Genomic DNA, 19,886 nt, shown 5'->3' on the forward strand with positions numbered 1-19,886 from the left:
CTATGAATTCACTGTTCCTGGTGGCCATCTTTTTCCATTTTATTAGATAAGACAGAGAAAAATAGAGAGGGGAGGGGCGATAGAGAGGGAGAGAAAAAGACAGAAACCAGCAGCTCTGCTTCACCGCTTGTGAAGCGTCCCTCCTGCAGGAGGACAGCTGGGGGCTTGAACCCGGATCCTTGCTGTTAGTACTATGTGCACTTAACCAGGTGCGCCACCAACCGGCCCCTGAAACCTATTCTCACTAAGAGTCCAAATATATGTGTATGAGGCTGATGGCCACTGGTGTCAGCTCCGGCTCATCCGAGAATAATCTGATCTTCTTACACATTTACTTCCCATTTGAAAAATTGACTGGTCCCAACTTCAATATTACTTCGTGGAGGTAATGTTCAGGTACAAGACTGTTGTCCTGAGGGTACATTTCTTTTTTTTTAAGTTTTTTAAAAATATTTATTTATTTATTCCCTTTTGTTGCCCTTGTTTTTTATTGTTGTAGTTATTACTGTTATTGATGTCGTCATTGTTGGATAGGACAGAGAGAAATGGAGAGAAGAGGGGAAGACAGAGAGGAGGAGAGACAGACACCTGCAGACCTGCTTCACCGCCTGTGAAGCGACCTCCCTGCATGTGGGGAGCCCGGGGCTTGAACCAAGATCCTTGAGCTGGTCGTGGTGCTTCACGCCGTGTGCGCTTAACCCGCTGAGCTACCGCCCAGCCCTCCTGTTGCTGCTTTTTAAATCTCAAGTATGCAAAGTAGAGAGGGAGAGACACTGAGGAACCAAGGAACCGGTGAGCTCCACCTCCCCACGGAGCCCCCTTGGTGCTGGGGAGGAAACCCAAGGTCTCACGCACGGTAAGGTGTGCGCCCCGCCCCCGTCCCCCGTCCCCACCCCGCCAAGGAGCGGGAGTACCTGCAGGCCTACGCGGATCCGCTTGGTCAGAGCGCCCTCCGGGAAGACGGCCTGCACCTGCGGCACCACCGTGCTGCTCAGCACGCCTCCCTCGGGCCCGATGAGGTTGCTGTCCTGCTTGACCCGCGACACCACGGCGAAGTACTGCGGGAAGTCTCGGGTGATGATGCGGCAGATGCGCTTCTTCTCCAGGTCTTCCGGGCTGTCCAAGACTGAGAGGGGGAGATGAACCGGACGTCTTCACAGAGCCTGGGTGGCTAGCACACCCACCGGCACAGGGAGCCCGGCAGACAAGCCTTGCCTTTCAGGTTTATGATCACTGCTATTAGAATCGCGGTTATTATGATATATTTAGTGCTGCCACAGTTAGGCTGGGGGTTTGGTGACTGCACAGCTCCATCATTCCTGGGTGGCCATTTTTTATGATTATGATTCTCTTTATTTATTTATTGGATAGAGAGAGCCAGAAACCAAGAGGGGAGGGGGGATAGAGAGAGAGAGACAGAGAGACGTCTGCAACTCTGCTTCACCACTTGCAAAGTTTTCCCCCTGCAGGTGGGGACCAGGGGCTCGAACCCAGGTCCTTGCGCACTGCAACATGTGCGCTCAACCAGGTGCGCCAACACTTGGCCTCATGACCATATTTTATAGAGAGAGGCAGATGGAGAGAGGGGAGGGGGGGTGAATAGAGAGACAGACAGAAGGAGAGATACCTGCAATAGGACTCCACCCCTTATGAATTTCACCCTGCCTACAGGTGGGGGCCTGGGGCTTGACCTCAGGTCCTTGTACATGGTAATGTGTGAGCCACCACCCACCAAACACCTTCATCTTTTCAGCAATTTATTTTCATATCCATCTTCCTTCCTTCCTTTTTCTTTTTTTCTTTCTTCCTTTCTTTCCTTGCCTCCAGGGTGATCGCTGGGGCTCAGTGCCTCCACTACGAATCCACTGCTCCTGGAGGCCATTTTTTCCCATTTTTGTTGCCCTTGTCGTTATTATTGTTGTTATTGTTGGATAGAACAGAGAGAAATTGAGAGAGATGGGGAAGATAGAGGGAGACAGACACCTGCAGACCTGCTTCACTGCTTGTGAAGCGACCAACCTCCCCCCCACGCACACAGGTGGGGAGCCAAGGACTCGAACCAGGATCCTTAAACTGGTCCTTGAGCTCAGCACCATGTGCACTTAACCCGCTGTGCTACAGCACCCCCCCCCTCCATTTTTCTGATTTAACACCAGATGGCAAGACTTCTGTGCCACTTCCCTGACACTTGCTTCCCAGTGATGAAGCAGAGTCAGAGGTCAGACCATGATCTCATCTTCTGAGGCACTCAAGTACTGGACCAGAAAGGATGTGTCCATTTTTCCCTTTGCCTTTGACTTGGATCTCACTCCTCTCAAAGATTTCAAACCCTTGATTGCCCAGGACTCTGGAGGCTGTGGAGCTAAGGTGCACTTAGCTGGGAGACCTTGACTTTCCATCCTAGAGGTTGTATTCACAGTATCACCAAATGAGCAGTACCGAGATGTCTTGTCTCCATAACACTTACTAAGATGGCTCCCGTGTGGATCCCACTCTGATCTGGAGGGGTTCTCCAGTAATAGAAGTACTTGTGGGAGTCGGGCGGTAGCGCAGTGGGTTAAGCGCACATAGCACAAAGCGCAAGGACCTGCGTAAGGATCCCGGTTCGAGTCCCCGGACCCCACCTGCAGGGGAGTCGCTTCACAGGTGGTGACGCAGGTCTACAGGTGTCTGTCTTTCTCTCCCCCTCTCTGTCTTCCCCTCCTCTCTCCATTTCTCTCTGTCCTATCCAACAACAGCAACAACAACAACAATAATAATAACCACAATGATAAAAGAAAAAAAAAAAAAAAGGGCAACAAAAGGGAAAAAATGGTCTCCAGGAGCAGTGGGTTCGTGGTGCAGGCACCCAGCAATAACCCTGGAGGGAAAAAAAAAGAAGTACTTACACATTTCCATATGATTCCTTATTTAATATATATATATATATATAAATGTGTGTGTGTGTGTGTGTGTGTGTGTGTAGATAGATATAGATATATGCACATGAAAAAAGTCATCTTATCTTTTGGGACCTGTGCACATTTGGTTAGTGACCTGTCTTTTCTCTGTGGAGGCCCAGTCTTCCCAGAGTACTGGAAGAGAGAGGGGGAAGCCTCTAGTTCCAGAAGTGTTGTTTCAAGTCTGCATCTGTCAGTGAGAGAGACTGGTAGGGGATGGGGGGGGGCCGCAAGAAGCTGGGATGAAGAGGAACTTGCTGTACTCATGCCCACAGGGCTAGGGAGATGGTTCATTCAGGCATCAATCTTGGCAAACCTCAACAGCTGTTCAACAGCTTTGTTACTCTCGTTTTAAGATGTGACACTTTCAGTAGACACAGACTGGGGGTATGGATCGACCTGGCAATGTCCATGTCCAGCAGAGTAGCAATTACAGAAGCCAAAACTCCTACCTTCTGCACCCCCCATAAGGAATTTTGGTCCATACTCCCAGGGGGGTAGATGGTAGGGGAAGTAAACCAGAGGGGTCTGTACCCCCATTCCACCAGAACCTGGAACATTTGTCACCTAGAATCCTGTTTTTATACCTTCACTGAAAGGGAAGTAAATCTGGAAAACACCAGAGGAAGCCAGGCATGATTTCACTTATCTGAAAGGGGAGAGGGGAAAAGGAAGGACATTCATAAGTAGTAACAAGTATAGGTGTGACTCAGAAAGGAAGTGAAGACAGGACCGTAGAAAAAAACAGACAAAAATTATATAGACGTAGATAGATAGATAGATACTTATATAGAACCAACCCATATCTGGGACCTTGGGAGAAATACTGCAGTTTCCAATGGAGGGGATGAGAACACAGAACTCGGATGGTAGGAATGGTGTGGAATCTGTTGGGAAATTGTGCAGATGCGGTCACATCCACCATGTTGTCCCCTCAGGGTATTGTCAATTCCCGCTAGAGTTGAAACTCTATTCCTGGAGTGCCTTGTTTCCTAGCCAATCCCGTCCGGAACTGCCACTTCTGGAATTTCTCCCATAAAAGCCCTTCTACTTGCGTCCCCTCCCTCTCTGACCCCTTCTTCACCTCGGCGACCTGACGCAGAGAAGGGCTGCTGCGCATAGCGGGAGGCGGCCATTTTACCAGCTCCACGAGGCCCAAACCGCTGTGCTATCTCCCAACTCTGAGGTGCCCGCGTGAATAAAGATTTGTGTTTCCTCTCCGCTTCGGTCCCTTCTCTCTCCCCCACGACACAGCCCGACAGAATCATACTCCCATTATCTTATAATTTAGCAAATCAGTATTAAATCACTAAATGAAAAAGAAGAAAGGGTCATTTTCAGGTCTCTCGGATTGTGCAGCAAAGAGATTTGGACTGGGGCGCCAACAGTCCCTTAAACCATCAATTTATGAGACTTATCGACCAACAATGAGCGGAGTAACTGGCTCTTCGTAAACTGGACTGGTGTGGCTGTTACAGGCAGTGCCAGCCATCACACTGGCTGAAAAAGGTGAAAAAGAACTTGGGGGGGTGTGTCCAATCCCCAGGAGAGAAATTGCTGGGTCCAAGTAATATCAGCCAAGAAAGAGAGAAAGCTAAGTAGCAATGACCTAGCTTAAAGGTGGAAACCAAGACATAAGGACAGAGAAGACATAAAGTGAAACTCGGACTGGGTATGCTGTATTGAACCAAAGCAACGGATTTGAGGGAAGGAGGGGGAGGGAAAGAGGCGGAGACAGCCTTGGGGGGCCTGGTGCATGATGGAAAAGTACCTAAATGGGGGGGGGGCAGGTGGTGGCACACTTGCTTGAACGCATATGTCACAATGCTCAAAGACCCAGGTTCCAGTTCCCATTTACCACCTGCAGAGAGAAAGCTTTGCAAGTGGTGAAGCAGTGCTGCAGGTGTCTCTCTTGTCTCACCCTCTCTAGCTCCCCCTTCCTTTTCAATTTCTGGCTGTCTCTATCTAATAAATAAAGATAATTTAGAAAAAATTAGGGAGTCGGGCGGTAGTGCAGTGGGTTACGTGCACCTGGCACAAAGCGCAAGGACCTGTGTAAGGATCCCGGTTGGAGCCCCCAGCTCCCCACCTGCAGGGGGGGTCTCTTCACAGGTGTTAAAGCAGGTCTGCAGGTGTCTATCTTTCTCTCCCCTGTTCTGTTTTCCCCTCCTCTCTCACTTTCTCTCTGTCCTATCCAACAAGACCAATAACAATAATAATAACAACAAAGATAAACAACAAGGGCAACAAAAAGGGAACAAAATGGCCTCCAGGAGCAGTGGATTCATACTGCAGGCACCGAGCCCCAATAATAACCCTGGAGGCAAAAAAAAAAAGATAATTAAAAAATTTTTACAAAAATTTTTTAAAAATTAAAAAAAAAAAAATTTTAAGGACCTAAATGGTAGATTAGAGTTTCTGTAAGGAACTGGACCCAGGTGTTAAGAACTGCACTGTAAACCATTAAACCCCCCGTCAATAAAATGGAAATAAATAAATAAAAGTAGAATGAGTTCGAAGGGGTTATGAGAGGATGTTCTGGGTTGTTTTTTTTTTTTTTAATTTATTTACAATTCAGCATAGAGGCAGAGACCAGCAACTTATCTGTCTCTCGGCCAATGAGTATTAACTAGAGAGCAAAAGCCAGAAATCCAGAGATCAGACCCCCACACAATCAGAGATGGATAAGCAGCCCAACATGCTAGCAGATACTCCCAAAGGAAGACACACAAACGCATACAACTTGACTTTCTGCTTTTTTTTTTTTTTTTGCCTCCAGGGTTATGGCTGGGCTCAGAGCCTGCACCATGAATCCACTGCTCCTGGAGGCCATCTTTTTTTCCCCCTTTTGTTGCCCTTTTGTTGTAGCCTTGTTGTGGTTATTACTGTTGTTCTTGGTGTCATTTATTGTTGGATAGGACAGAGAGAAATGGAGAGAGGTGGGGAAGACAGAGAGGGGGAGAGAAAGACAGACACCTGCAGACCTGTTTCACCGCCTGTGAAGCGACTCCCCTGCAGGTGGGGAGCCGGGGGCTCGAACCGGAATCCTTAGGCTGGTCCTTGCACTTTGCGCTGCATGCGCCAAACCTGCTGCACTACTGCCCGACCCCCAACTTTCTGCTTTTTATATATGCAGGGAGGTCTGGGCTCCCACCCCAGGACCAAATGCCAGTACTCTAGATCATACTAGAGAGAGGAAGCAGCTCAGAGGAGAGAGGATTCAAGATGGTGTCCGTCTACTAGGTCCCAGATAACTCTCTGGGAAACAGAGGCAACACTAGCAGCTACAAGAACTCACAATTATTGAAAGAATTCCCAGGAACACAGATAAGCCCAAAGGCAGAGGAAAAGAAGCACAAGCAATACAAGAGAGGAGCAAAGGGTTATCTGAAGGAACAGACCCCTCTCCCTCACAGGGCTCAGGGTCACCGTAGCAAGGTCATAGGACAAGCATCTCTGAGGACCCTCCTCAAAGTTAAAGCAGCAAAAGTTACGACAGGAATCTTTACTGCATCTAAGACCCCTTCCAATGAGCAAGACCCTGGACCCACCACCACTCTCAATTTATTATTTTTTCTTCCTAAATGCAACACAATCAGGCAAATATACAGCATTTTGCAATTCATCACCGCTAGAACATAGCAGGATGTGCTTGTTAAGAACCCAGAGGGCGGAGTAAGGAGGATCCCGGTTCAAGCCCCCAGCTCCCCACGTGTAGGGGGGTCCCTTCACAGGCGGTGAAGCAGGTCTGCAGGTGTCTTTCTCTTCCCCTCTCTCTCTTCCCCTCCTCTCTCCATTTCTCTCTGTCCTATCCAACAACAACAACAAAACAATAAGGGCAACAAAAGGGAATAAATAAATAAATTTAAAAACAAAAGCTAAAAAAAAAGAGCCCGAGGAGGGTCTATGGGGCAAAGAACATATACACTTGTGGAGACACTCACACGGCCACAGGGATACACACCCTCCCCTCTCCCAGATGGGCAGGAAGACATGCCTCCCCTCCCTGCCTCGAAAGGCAGGTCGAGAAATCCCCCCACCTCCCCGGTGCCCTGGGGCAGGAAGTACCTTCATCCATGCCATTCAGGATCTCGTTCAGCTCCTCCTCTGTGTAGTCACAGAAATGCTCCTTCCAGCTGTCCCCGTTCTCACTGCGCAGAACCACCAGCTCCCTCTCCTTCCCCCGCAGGGCGGCAAAATGCGGGATCTCCACAATCACGGGCCTGGTATGGCAAGGCAGAGGGTTCAGCGGACGGGACGTGCACAGCTACGCCACAAGCACCTCGCCTGTCTGTTGCAAAGTGACCTGGAGTACTCTCTCACTCTCTGGGGGGTGAGTGGGGAAGGAGGGGCACAAGGCGGGCGGATGGGCCTCTGGCCTCCCCTCCACCACCACCACCACCCACTGTAGCTCAGAAGCCGTCCAGCTGAGGGTGGGGCTGCGGTGTGGGGGGGGGACACCACTCTCTGGGGGCCATGCTGTTGCCTGGAGCCCCAGTGACACTTTCCTGTGAGTGCAAGTGACATTCTGGAACATCTCCTCTGATACATGTTCAGTACCACACAGTGAACCAAAAGAAACGGCCATGCAGATAGGTAGGGCGTGTGCCAATCCCCTCTAACGTTTTCTGCAAGGTGCAAGAAAAACAAACCAAAAAAAAAAAAAAAAAGGAACATGGCACCCACTTGGCAAATTCGGATGTGTCATTAAGGACAGAGATGCCGGGGGGGAAAAAAAACAGTCTGCCACGAAGTGGGGGAAAACGGAAGAATCATGCACTTGTGGCTGACGCTGTTGGTTCCTTCACTGGAGATGATAGGCATGGGTCTGCAGCAGGAGCCTCAGCCAGCAGCCCTACTGTGTGCAGTGCCTATCATAGCTCAGGATCCACAACATGCACCACCCTGCTCTGCTCAGGAGCCCCCTCCGCCCCCCACCCCCAGCCCCGTCACGCTGCGCTGCTGCTGGAACTTTCTAGAAGCTTTTTCTTTCTGAGTCCAGGTTGCTTTGACACAGACCCCCAGTGTGGTTCGTACGGACATCATCACTAGCACAGGGTACAACTAGGCAGGTCTCATGCTTCACCGCAAATGAGGGTCACAGCACTGGAAAGAGGGAGTACGGGGTGGGGGTGGGGGGAAGATATACAAACACCACTGGAAAAAATAAAAGCCACAGACCACAAGGGTTCAGAAAGGGGCCACTCGAGAGAGAGGATATAGAGAGTTTAAAATCAGAGAGAGGGACATGTCATGGGCACAGTGACAGAAGAGAGAAATCATATCGCAGAGGAGGAGGAGAATGGGGGCCAGCAGCCATCGATTTGTGTGAAGTCACTCCTACCCAAGGAATTTGGTTCCAGGAGGCCCCAGCTGAAGGATGCGGCTGACCAGGCTCTCTCCCTCATTAAGGGGGGGAGGAGCCGTTGGCAGGTGAAGTTTACTGAGCACATCCAAAGCAGCAGTGAAAGAAAGAACATAAGTAAGCTTCAGGTACCGTGGTTTGCTTTCGTGTGTCTTTTTTTTTTTTGCTTTTGCTTTTGCTTTTCTTTGCCTTTGCGTTTGCACAGAACCCCAGCGTCACGAGCTGATGCACAGGGTGAAGCTTCCCCTTCACACGCTGCATTTGGTTCTGTCCCTGCAATGGCCACACGGGGTGTGGACGACAGGCCCACAGTAGTCAACAGGGACTCGAGAAAGAAGTGTAGGGGTGGCGGGTGGGGGGCACATCTGACAGACCCTCCTTAGGGTCACCGCCAGGGCACAAGTCAACAAAAAAAGTGAATAATAACAATAATAATAATGTTCCAGAGACAACACTGCTGGGAATATTATAAAGACTCTGGCTCTGCCTGAGACCAAACGTTTTCATAAATATTCCACAACAGGACCGAGTGCTCGAGAGTCTGGAACGAATGACCCCTGAGCCCTGGGCAAGAAAGGCACGGTCTTGTTTTTCTCTGGAAACTGTTAGCACAGGGGTAACAGGGTAGGGAAAGGGAGCATTGGGCAAGGATTCAGCCATTGCGGGCATTTTCTGATGCAGCTCAGAACTTCACAGGCTCCTGCAGAAAACTGGCTCTGACAGGGTGGGGGTGAGGGGGGAAGGACTGGTTTCTGTCCTGGGGAAAACGCAGACATCGCCCCTTTTGAGGTGCGACCATAATCTGGAGCCACCTGCTGGTTGCCTGCTCCAAATTATAAGGCTTTAGAAGGTTCTAAAGCAGGAAGCCCTACCCCCACCAGGTGACATGGCAAAGTGGAAGAGACCCTCATCCAGAGGGCACCCCCTCACACACCTCTATAGTTCAGAGGCTTGTCCTGAGGAGACTTAAGTGCAATTGATCTGTTTCAAAGGATTCTGAAACCCATCCCTCCCACTACACACACACACACACACACACACACACACACACACACACACACACACACACACACACACACACTTGATCCTTGGGTCAGTTTCCAACGGGAGCTACTCTTGACCTGGTGGACAAAGACACTGTGGAATGAAGCAGGAGAAAGGCTTGTTTCTGACCAGAATTGCTCAAAGAAGCTTGGAGGTGAGTGAGTCTTGATTTCTGTCATTTTAGGGAGAACGTGGGACTCAACAGATAGCCAGGGCCCTTTGAAGACTCAAAATAGCAATTCCGGTAACAGAAAGAAAAAAAAACACAATTTTCAAATATTCTATGAGGCCAACACTGTTTGCCCAAGGGGAGGGAATGCTTCTGTGATTTTTAAGTTTGTTTGGGAGAGAGAGGTATTTTTTTCTTCTCTTTATTCAAGACTTTTTCACTGGAATCTCAGGTAAGGAAAAACAAACAAACCCCAATACCTCCTATTGGTTCAGCTCTGAACCTAGCACCAATCATTCATTAAACCCAGGAGAAAGCCTATAGAAACTGAAGGTTCCACTGGTTCGCGCCTCCAACTAAGAGGCTGGACAAGGGAGTCAAGAGTGTGAGGTGAGGACTCTTGATTTTTATTTTACCAAAGCACGACTCTGGGTCATGGTAGTGCAGAGGATTGAACCTGGGATGTTGGAGCCTCAGGCAGGAGGAGTCTCTTTGCCTAACCATTATGCTACCTACCCCCACCCTTGGCCCTGATTTTTAAAACCTCACGGAGGTGTGCTTGGGTTTCTCTGCAAAGCGTGGTCACGTACCTTTTTTCCAGTCTGTCCCCGGAGAACCCATGCGGGTGACTTAAGTGGGAGGTTTATCAGAAGCCCTTACCCAAGGAACTGAGCCCCAGAAGGTCCGACTTCGATCAGGCGGCTGGCCAGGCCTTCTCCTTCCACCATCGGGGGCATTGTCGCCAGTCTGTGGCGCTTGACCAGCCTGCAGGTGACCCGCGTGGGGGCAGTGCACTTCCGAGGGGGGATAATGATACGCAGCCCGTGGTGTCTGCAGCCTCGCATGGCGCCGCCCCGGGCGTCCACCATAAAACTAACCAGGAAACTGGAAACCAAAAGGGAACGTTAGGAGCGCTTAGAAATCCTGTGGGCAGATCCACAAAATCTCGGTCAAGGTCACTGGCTTCCATCCACAAGGGCTCTCCAAATGTCTTTGGGTTAGTGGGAAGCGTGCTGGTCCAAACCTCAGCCAGGGGGAGGTATTATTTCCCTTGATCTCTGTGTCTGGGTCTCTTGTTGTTGTTGTTGTTCTAATGCATCAGTTTGATCCATAAGAAGACAGGTGTGGTCTGTGGCCTGGAAAGATGCTGCTCGTTTTGGTTAATAAGGGTGATATTAAAATAGAAAAGGGCAGTCAAAAAGCACGTCCAATCGACTGGCTGAGAAAGTGAAATGGAACCAAAGGGCCGTGGTTCAGTGGGTCGCCTCTCGTTATAAAAGACTCCACGGCCACCTGAGTGGATGCCAACAGAGTCACGATCTAGGAAATGTTGCCAGAGAAGAGAGCAAAGCAGCACCCCAGTGCAGGTGTTCTAAACCAACTGGCGCACTGTGACTTTTTTTTACAAAAAAATAAATAAATAAATTCCAGTTGCTCCCCAGCTCACGCCAGCTAATGCTCAAGGCCCTGAACAACAACAACAACAACAACAACAAAAGACTTCCTTGCTCTCACCCAAGATCAGATTCATGTCTACAGACCCTGCTGCAAAGTCATCTTCCCACGGTGCAGGCTTTTAACTGGTGACACTCTGAAGGCAGAGAAAAGGCAAGATAATGGTGAATTCTTGCTGCTGTAAACTTGGAACTGAGAGAGAGATGGGCCAGAGGGGAGATTTGGAAGGTTCCTCTCTTCTGTGTGTTGAAAAGGGAAGCTCTGGGCTTACACAGGTAGAGGCTATCACTGCCCTGTGAATTCCTCAAATGATAACAGGCTAAGTGAGGAATATCACAGCTGATAATTGAGATATGCAGAGGCATCACTATCAGGCTCTTGCTCCTTTTCTGTCAAGCCACTCGTTCACAACAAGGAGAACTTGAGTCATCCCACGCAACACGGGCCTAGTTTTTAAATGGACCATGAGAAAGGCTTGGCCTTGGCTTCTCAGCTCTTTCCTTTGGGATGATCTCCACAGATCTGGGATGTAGCTTACATGGAGTTCTCATCACTTGGCAAGGGATGACACTCACTATAGCCTCAGAGGCACTTGCTTTGCCGAGGAACAAACAAGAACACCGGGCAGGGTGACTGTAGCTTATACACATAGAAAAGACACAGTACACTCCTCCACAAACCATGACTGCCTTGTCCAGCACGCGTGACATGTGCAAGAGCTGGGCGCAAAAACGGGAAGGAGACACAGAGGTGACTGACGGAGCTCTACTCTTCACCGTACCTAGACACTGAACCCTTGACAACACTGAGAACATTGGGAAGGTATTTCATCACAGTGAGTGACGGGCTGGAAGCGTAACACATTTCTGTTATTTATTATTATTATTATTATTATTTAGACAAGCAAAGAAAAACCAGCACGGCACCATCTGGGTAGCAGAACACAAAAGGTATTGAGCATACTAGGCAGCAGGAAACCCAGGTGGTAGAGCTGAAAATAGAAGAACAGCCCAGGAGCCTTGTCTACAGAGCAAGACATGCAGGGGGAGACCCTGAGAAGGGGCTCACAGCACCTCCCGCATGCAGGAGCCAGCCCCCCGACCTGCCACCACACCCAGCCTCCCAAGAGCTCTGTTCTCAATCGTGGGTGTTTCTGGTCAAAGCCAGAATACAATGTGAGAATGTTGGCTGCTTCTTCCTGCCACTCTCTTTCACTATGTATCCTGACGACATTTTCCTCTTCAAAAGGGTCTGCAAAAGAATGGCAGAACTAGGGGACCAGGTGGTGGAGCACCTGATTAAGCATACACACTACAGTGCCCAAGGATCCAGGTTCAAACCCCTGGTTCCCATCTGCAGGGGGAAAGCTTCAGAGTGGTGAAGCAGGGCTGCAGGTGTCTCTCTGTCTCTTTATCTCTATCTCCCCCTCTACTTTCAATTTCTCTGACTCTATCCAATAATAAATGAATTAATTAAACGATTAAAAAAAAAAGGAATGGCAGAACTGGGAAGCCTTCTGGATGAGTATAAAGGTATACGAGCCTTGCCATTGACTATTTTTATTTGCCTGTGGCTTTCCCATTGATTTTTTTTTTGAAAGCTAAGAGAAAGTTACGCAGGTTTTCAACCAATGTTGCTTCCACATTCATTGGGGTACTTCTCACACACTGAGGATGAAGATAAATACTTTTCCAGATTCTTTTTGCTATCTCCTAATTATTTTCATCACAGGTGGGCAGAACAAGGGCTTACACTAGTCAGGAATAATGAGGCCCCCTGGCTATTAGCAACCTTCAATCCTATTTACAACTTTTGAAGGCACTTAAGGAGTTTCTATACAATCATGTTATATACTATTATATTTCCACTATGTTTCTTCCAGTGATGACTTGAGACCTGTGGAACGTCTCTACCTGGGCTATTTATTTGGTGTAGTTCCTATAAGAGTTCCTTGAAGCAGCTACATTTTTAGCTTTAAGAATATTTAAGTAATGGGAGTTGGGCGGTAGTGCAGTGGGTTAAGCACACATGGCACAAAGCACAAGGACTGGCGTAAGGATCCCAGTTCAAACCCCAGGCTCCCCACCTGCAGAGGAGTCGCTTCACAGGCGGTGAAGCAGGTCTGCAGGTGTCTATCTTTCTCTCCCCCTCTCTGTCTTCCCCTCCTCCCTCCACTTCTCTCTGTCCTATCCAACAACAACATGAACAACAACAATAAAACAACAAGGGCAACAAAAGAGAATAAATAAATATTTGTTAAAAAGACTTTAAATAAGTACACAATGAATTTCTTTCTCTGACTGCATGTCTTGGTGTGTGTGTGTGTGTAGTGCTTTAAAATTCCTCTTTTAAAAATTTTTTTTGTTTTGACTTGCTCCATAACTTCCACTGCCATGTTCCTTCTCACATGTTTACTATTTTAATTGCATTATTATTATTTCCTGCACCATGGTTACTGCCAGACTCAGTGCCTAAATGATGATGCCATTATTCCTGGTGGATGCTTTGATTATTATTTTTTTCCCTATCTTTTCTGGTAAAGACAGTGACAGAGAGAAGGGACAGAAAAACACCTACAGCACTGCACCTGCACTCACAAAGCTTCTGGCCCTGTAAGTGGGGACCAGAGCCTTGGACCTAAGCCCTCGGTCCATGGTGATGGATGTGTTCTACAGTGTGTGTCAGTGCCCAGCCCTTTTGCTACCTTTCTGTTAAGGGCCAGGTGACTGACCAGGAAGTGGGATACAGAATGGGAGGGCATAGCAGCAGCTCCCAAGATGCTTCCGGACGAAGCCCCAGATGTCCCACGATGACCCCTTTACCGGGGAATCGCTTCCCTTCCTGGCCACTAGAGAATGAATTACAGGTACGTGGGAATCCTAGGAATGTTGTCATGACAGCACAGTGCTCTCCACATTTCCTCCCGTGTTCCCCAGCGCCCAGCGCATGGGAGGCAGTCAATAAATAACCGCTGAGTCAGTGAACACTGGCTGGGAAGGTGGCCCAGTGTAGTTCAAGTTTCAGGGTGACTTGGAAGATAGACACGTACAACCACGCAAAAGGGCACGTGCTGTGAGAAGCTGAGTGAGTGTATTTATGTCAAGCGAGGGAATAAGAAGAAGGCTCGGATGTGGTGGCTAAGTTAAGTTCTTGGATCCCTGGACAAAGAGTCCAGTTAGAACTCATTCGAATCCCTACCCAATGATGTTTCAGCTCCTAAGACAGCAAAGTAACAGGGAAGGATTTTCCTTAAGGTTAGACATTCTTCTACGCCTTCCCCATCCCCTAACTCCGCTTTCTAAACAGTGCCCCAATCTAGTTATTTCCCTTGAGAGAGGATTACAAAATGGAAGTCAGCTAAAATCCGGGAATTGGAATCTAGCAAAACTAACAGTCGTATTGGGAAGGACAATTGTCATCAAGAAAGAAAAAAAAAAAAACCAAAGACTGGGAGCTCAGAAGAAAAGATTTGAAGGGCCGCCCGGGTGGTGGTGCACCTGGTTGAGCACACGTGTTACAATGTGCAAGGACCCAGGTTTGAGCCCTGAGTCCCCACCTGCAGGAGGAAAGCTTTGCGAGTGGTGAAGCAGGGCTAAAGGTGTCTCTCTCCCTCTCTACCTCTCCCTCCCCTCTCAATTTCTAACTGTCTCTATCCAATAAATAAATTAAGATAAAGATAAGACAAAATTAAACTGAAAGGCAGTAGTTGCAGCCCTATCAGGTGGACCCCAATTGATGCTGACAGAGTGAACAATCATACTTAACTACACCTGCATGCAGGGCCAAGGGGAAATTAAAAAACTCAACTTGCCAGAGGAAACAAGCCTCTGTGTCTTTAGCAAATACATACAGGAAGTAGGGAGATTAACAAAAAGGCAATAAGCCCCAAAGAGGAAGGTATTCTCTAACAAGAGTGAGAAGGGAAAGCAGAAAGTGGTCAAGAAAGGACATGAAAAGACTAGAAGACAGGAAACAAATACCTATGAGGCCTTAAAACAAAAGGAAATGTTTGTAAAACTGGCAAGAAAATTCCCTGAACAACTCAGACACAAATAAGGTAACTTGTAGGCTAAACAATGAATAAAAACCCTGACTTTCTTTTAGAACTGAGGGCTCAAGGAAATCTTTTCTTCAAATGACAAGGAATAGGAGAGATAAATACTTCTCGGTGCTGACAAAAATCTTTTACATAAAAGTCAACATGTTGGTGGCACACCTGGTGGAGAGCACAAGTTAATTACCATGTGCAGCAAAGACGCAAGTTCAAACCCCTGGTTCCCACCTGCAAGGGGGAAGCTTCATGAGCGGTGAAGCAGGTGACACTCTCTCTTGCTATCTCCCCCTTCTATCTCAGTCTCTCTCCAACAAGTGAATAAATATGAAAAAAGATTTTTTAGCATAGTGGGTTAAGCGTGTGTGGCGCAAAGCACAAGGATCCCGGTTCAAGCCCCCGGCTCCTCACCTGCAGGGGAGTCGCTTCACAGACAGTGAAGCTAGTGTGCAGGTGTCTGTCTTTCTCTCTCCCTCCTCTCTCCAATTCCTCTATACTATCATCCAACAATGATGACATGACATCAATAACTACAACAATGAAAAAAAACAAGAGAAACAAAAAGAAAAATATTTTAAAAAATTTAAAAAAGAAAAGATTTTTAAAAATCTAATATATAAAAAATCCCTAATATAGGGAGTCGGGCTGTAGTGCAGCGGGCTAAGCGCAGGTGGCGCAAAGCACAAGGACCAGCATAAGGATCTCGGTTTGAACCCCGACTCGACTCCCCACCTGCAGGGGAGTCGCTTCACAGGCGGTGAAGCAGGTCTGCAGGTGTCTTTCTCTCCTCCTCTCTGTCTTCCCCTCCTCTCTCCATTTCTCTCTGTCCTATCCAACAACGACAACAACAATAACTACAACAATAAAACAACAAGGGCAACAAAAGGGAATAAGTAAATAAAATAAATAAAAATAAATTAAAAAATCCCTAATATATATTATATATTATATATATTATATATATTATATATTATATATTGTATATTGTATATAGTATATAAAAAATTTTAAAAACTCCACATGTTAACTAGTAAATCCCAGTAGAATATAATAAAAGCTAACTTATATTTGAGTGTTTTTATTTAAAATATGTTGAGTTCTGAGAAGAATCAGTGCACACGTTAGAGTGGATGAAATAGATACAACTTCGGGAGATTAGAAATGGAGTAGGAAAATAACTGTCAACACCTGGAGAGGGCGGCGACGGGGTGGCGCACCTGGTTGAGCACACATGCTACCATGTGCAAGGACCTGGGCTCAAGTCCCTGGTCCCTACCTGCAGGGGAAAGGTTTACAAGAGGTAGAGCAGGTCTGTAGGTCTCTCTCCCCCCCCCGCCATCCCTGTCGCCCTCCTGTCCCAACCCCTATGCCTGCTTTCCCTCTCAATGTCTCTCTGTCCTAGCAAATAAAGTAAATAACATTTAATTTAAAAAAAAAAGTTGGAGAGGAAAGGAATTGAGGTAAAAAGCATATAGTCAAAGAACTAGGAGATAGCTGGTGAAGCATACCCGTTACCATGTGTGAGGGCCTGGGTTCGAGTTCCCCAGCCACCACATGGGAGCACCATGCAAAGGGGACGTTTCAGTAGCAGTGAGCTCTGCTATGGAGTCTCTCCATCACTCTGTCTCTCTTCCTGTTCCTATGATAGAAATGGGAGACAAATTCACCACTGTGAGCGGTGACAACTGTCACATGAGTAAAACGTCTGGAAAAGGGGGCCACGAGGGGGCGCACCTGGTTGAGCGCACACATTAAGACCCTGGTCCCCACCTGCAGGGGGAAAGTTTCACGAGTGGTGAAGCAGGGCTGCAGGTGTCTATCTGTCTCTTCCCCTCTCCCCTCCTCCTCCCTTCTCAATTTCTTCCTGTCTCTATCCCATAATAAAGAAATAAGGAAATGAATAAAAGTCCTACAAAGCCTTCACGGCAAAATAACAGGTAAATATGTAGAGAGCAGATGGACTAACAGCTTGGAACCCTACTACCTGTGAATTTCAAGACTTAAGTCAATCAAAGGTGATGGCATTACCACTTGAGGGCAGATCTATTTGCCCATGTGTTTCCTTTCCCACAAAGCATATGATTTCATGTTTCGTAAGTTATAGGACAGACTCATAAAATAGCTCGCCTAGATAGTGTGCTGTTTTGTCATGTGTGTGACCCAGGCCTGGCCCTCACTGCACTGGGAGGAAACTTCAAATGTTGTGCTCACTTTCTTTTTTTAACATATTTATTTATTTATTTTCCCTTTTGTTGCCCTTGTTGTTTAACATTGCTGTGGTTATTGATGTCATCGTTGTTGGATAGGACAGAGAGAAATGGAGAGAGAAGGGGAAGACAGAGAGGGGGAGAGAAGACAGACACCTGCAGACCTGCTTTACTGCTTGTGAAGCGACTCCCCTGCAGGTGGGGAGCTGGGGGCTCGAACCAAGATCCTTACGCCGGTCCTTGTGCTTTATGCGCTTATCCCGCTGTGCCATCGCCTGACTCCCACTGTGGTCACTTTCTACCTCTCTGTCACTCTCTTGTTCTATCTGAAAAGGTCACACTAGAGTGGTGAAGTCCTGGCTACGGCAAGAAATGAAAAGATAAACAAATGCTAAGGCAAGGGGCCAGGCGGTGGCACACCAGGTTAAGGGCTCACATTAAAGTGCACAAGGATCCAGATCCAAGTCCCCAGTCCCCACCTTCAGGAGTAAAGCTTCAGGGGTGGTGAAGCAGGACTGCAGGTGTCTCTCTCCCTCTGACTCCTCCTTCCCTCTCAATTTCTGTCTGTATCTACCCAATAGTAATAAATTAAAATATTCTTTAAGGGGAGTCGGGCGTTAGCACAGTGGGTTAAGCACAGTGGCACCAAGTGCAAGGACCAGCGTAAGGATCCCGGTTCCAGCCCCCGGCTCCCCACCTGCAGGGGAGTCGCTTCACAGGCGATAAAGCAGGTCTGCAGGTGTCTGTCTTTCTCTCCCCCTGTCTTCCCCTCCTCTCTCCATTTCTCTCTGTCCTATCCAACAACGACGACAACAATAACAACAACAACAAAACAACAAGAGCAACAAAAGGGAATAAATATTTTTAAAATATATATATATGTTACATATATTAAGCAAATGATAAGGCAATATAACACAGCACCTATTAAGACAGGAACTAGCATCAATGAGCCTGGGAGTCTGCTATTTATTTCCATGATGGGGCTTTGAGTCATCTCTAAGACTTGCTTTTTATTTTGCTGGGGTTTGATGCTGACACTACGAATTCATGGCCCCTGGAGGCCTTTATTTTCCTTTTCCTTTTTTTTTTTAAATGGATAGGACTGAAAGACATTGAGAGGGGAGGGGGAGATAGAGACAGGGAGAGAATACCTTGGTTTTTAAATAAGATATAAAGGGCTGGGTGGTGGAGCACCTAGTTGAGCGCACATGTTACAATGCGTAAGGACCCAGGTTCGAGCCCTTGATCCCTACCTGCAGGGGGGGGAAGCTTTGCGAGTGGCGAAACAGGGCTGCAGGTATCTTTCTCTCTCCCTCTCTATATCCCCCTTCCTCTAGATTTCTGGCTGTCTCCATACAACAAATAAAAATAATAAACAAAAAAATTAGAAAATAAATAAGATATAAAATAACTAATATCACAGAAGCCAGTAAGCCAAGAACCACGCTCTTTGCCACACCTCTCTCAGATTCTCTCTCTCTGTCTCTTGTTTCAAACGAGGGCTGTAACCTTGGGTGAGTCACCTGTTGTGACTCTCCGTTATCTAGATTGACTGTGTCAACGCTAAGGTGCCATCTCAGGTAAAGTTCAGTTTAGGGAATTTGTTTCAGTGTCCTTTTTCACTGGTTCTGGAGGAATTCCTAAATGGATCATTAACTGCCGTTACTCCAAGCACTAGCATCCTTTTCTTTTTTTTTTTTTTTCTTTTTGCTGCCCGGTTAAAAAAAAAAATGATCAGAAGACAGTGCTGCCAAAAGCGTGCACACACAGGGTACCACCGAACGTTGACTAGAGACCGAATAGATACAAAAATATCACAGAACGGGGTCGACTTTCGCGGCAGATCTTCCTCTTCAAATGAAGTCATGCAGCTCTCAGTGGAGGTTTTTTGAAATTGTGAGAGACACCAGTTATCACAATTTGAAAAAGGATCGGAAGCCAAAGCCACCGCTGTTATGACAGGAAGCGGAGGAGGCAGGCCTGCTATCGGCAAGTGGGTTAGCTCCCTGGTACATTCTCAGGGCCTGCAGCAGGGAAGAGCCTGTTTGAGGGGGAGATGATAACTTCAACCCCCCACCCCCAGAGTTACTACAAGAAAAAAAAAAATCCTTGGGTTTACTTTGGTTATATCCAGGAGCCTGGGAGAGGGGACGGGAAGGAGACCACAGCATTCAGAGTTAGTTTCCGTGAAAAAAGGGGAAAGGCATCAAGATGCTTCAGTGGGCTGCAGACACATAGCAACTGGGTCACCCCTTCAGCTGGCTTCCTGCTAGACCTACGACAGCTACTCAGCAGCCAATTCTGCCTCCTGGGAAGTTCCCTCAATCCTTCCCTCACCCTCCATATTTCTGGGAGGGAAAAATAAACAAATAAACAAACAAAAAACTGAAGCAAAATAGTTTGAGGGGAAAAAAAAAAAAAGATGATCAAATCCATTAATGTCACCAAAGGAGTATATGATCTTCAGAGGGCCGTGCGGTGGTACACCCAGTTAACCGGACATATTACTAAGCACAAGGATCCGGGTTCAAGCCCCTGGTCCCCATCTGCATGCAGGGGGGACACATCTCTCCATTTCTAAATTCCTCTCCTTTCTCAATTTCTCTGTCCTGTCCTATAAAATGGGAAAAAATGGCCACCAGGAGCAGTAGAT

General features: G+C 47.5%; 1 protein-coding gene across 8 annotated transcripts in view; it reads right to left on the reverse strand.

The window, feature by feature from the left end:
• The window catches only part of LOC103123836 (ankyrin-2), a 181,276-nt gene that overhangs the window by 61,066 nt on the left and 100,324 nt on the right, over positions 1 to 19,886 (reverse strand). For 5 of the 8 annotated variants that reach the window (XM_060186199.1, XM_060186198.1, XM_060186197.1 and 2 more), the window contains 3 exons: positions 10,178 to 10,402; positions 7,008 to 7,162; positions 915 to 1,126 (listed from right to left, as the gene is read on the reverse strand). In XM_060186199.1, the coding sequence (XP_060042182.1) occupies positions 915 to 1,126; positions 7,008 to 7,162; positions 10,178 to 10,402 (592 nt within the window). Of the gene's footprint in view, positions 1 to 914; positions 1,127 to 7,007; positions 7,163 to 8,283; positions 8,383 to 10,177; positions 10,403 to 19,886 lie in introns of all 8 variants that reach the window. The other 3 variants (XM_060186195.1, XM_060186201.1, XM_060186200.1) reach the window with 1 other exon arrangement.

The sequence above is a fragment of the Erinaceus europaeus genome, chromosome 2 (genome assembly GCF_950295315.1).
Source record: "Erinaceus europaeus chromosome 2, mEriEur2.1, whole genome shotgun sequence".
Classification (NCBI taxonomy): domain Eukaryota; kingdom Metazoa; phylum Chordata; class Mammalia; order Eulipotyphla; family Erinaceidae; genus Erinaceus; species Erinaceus europaeus.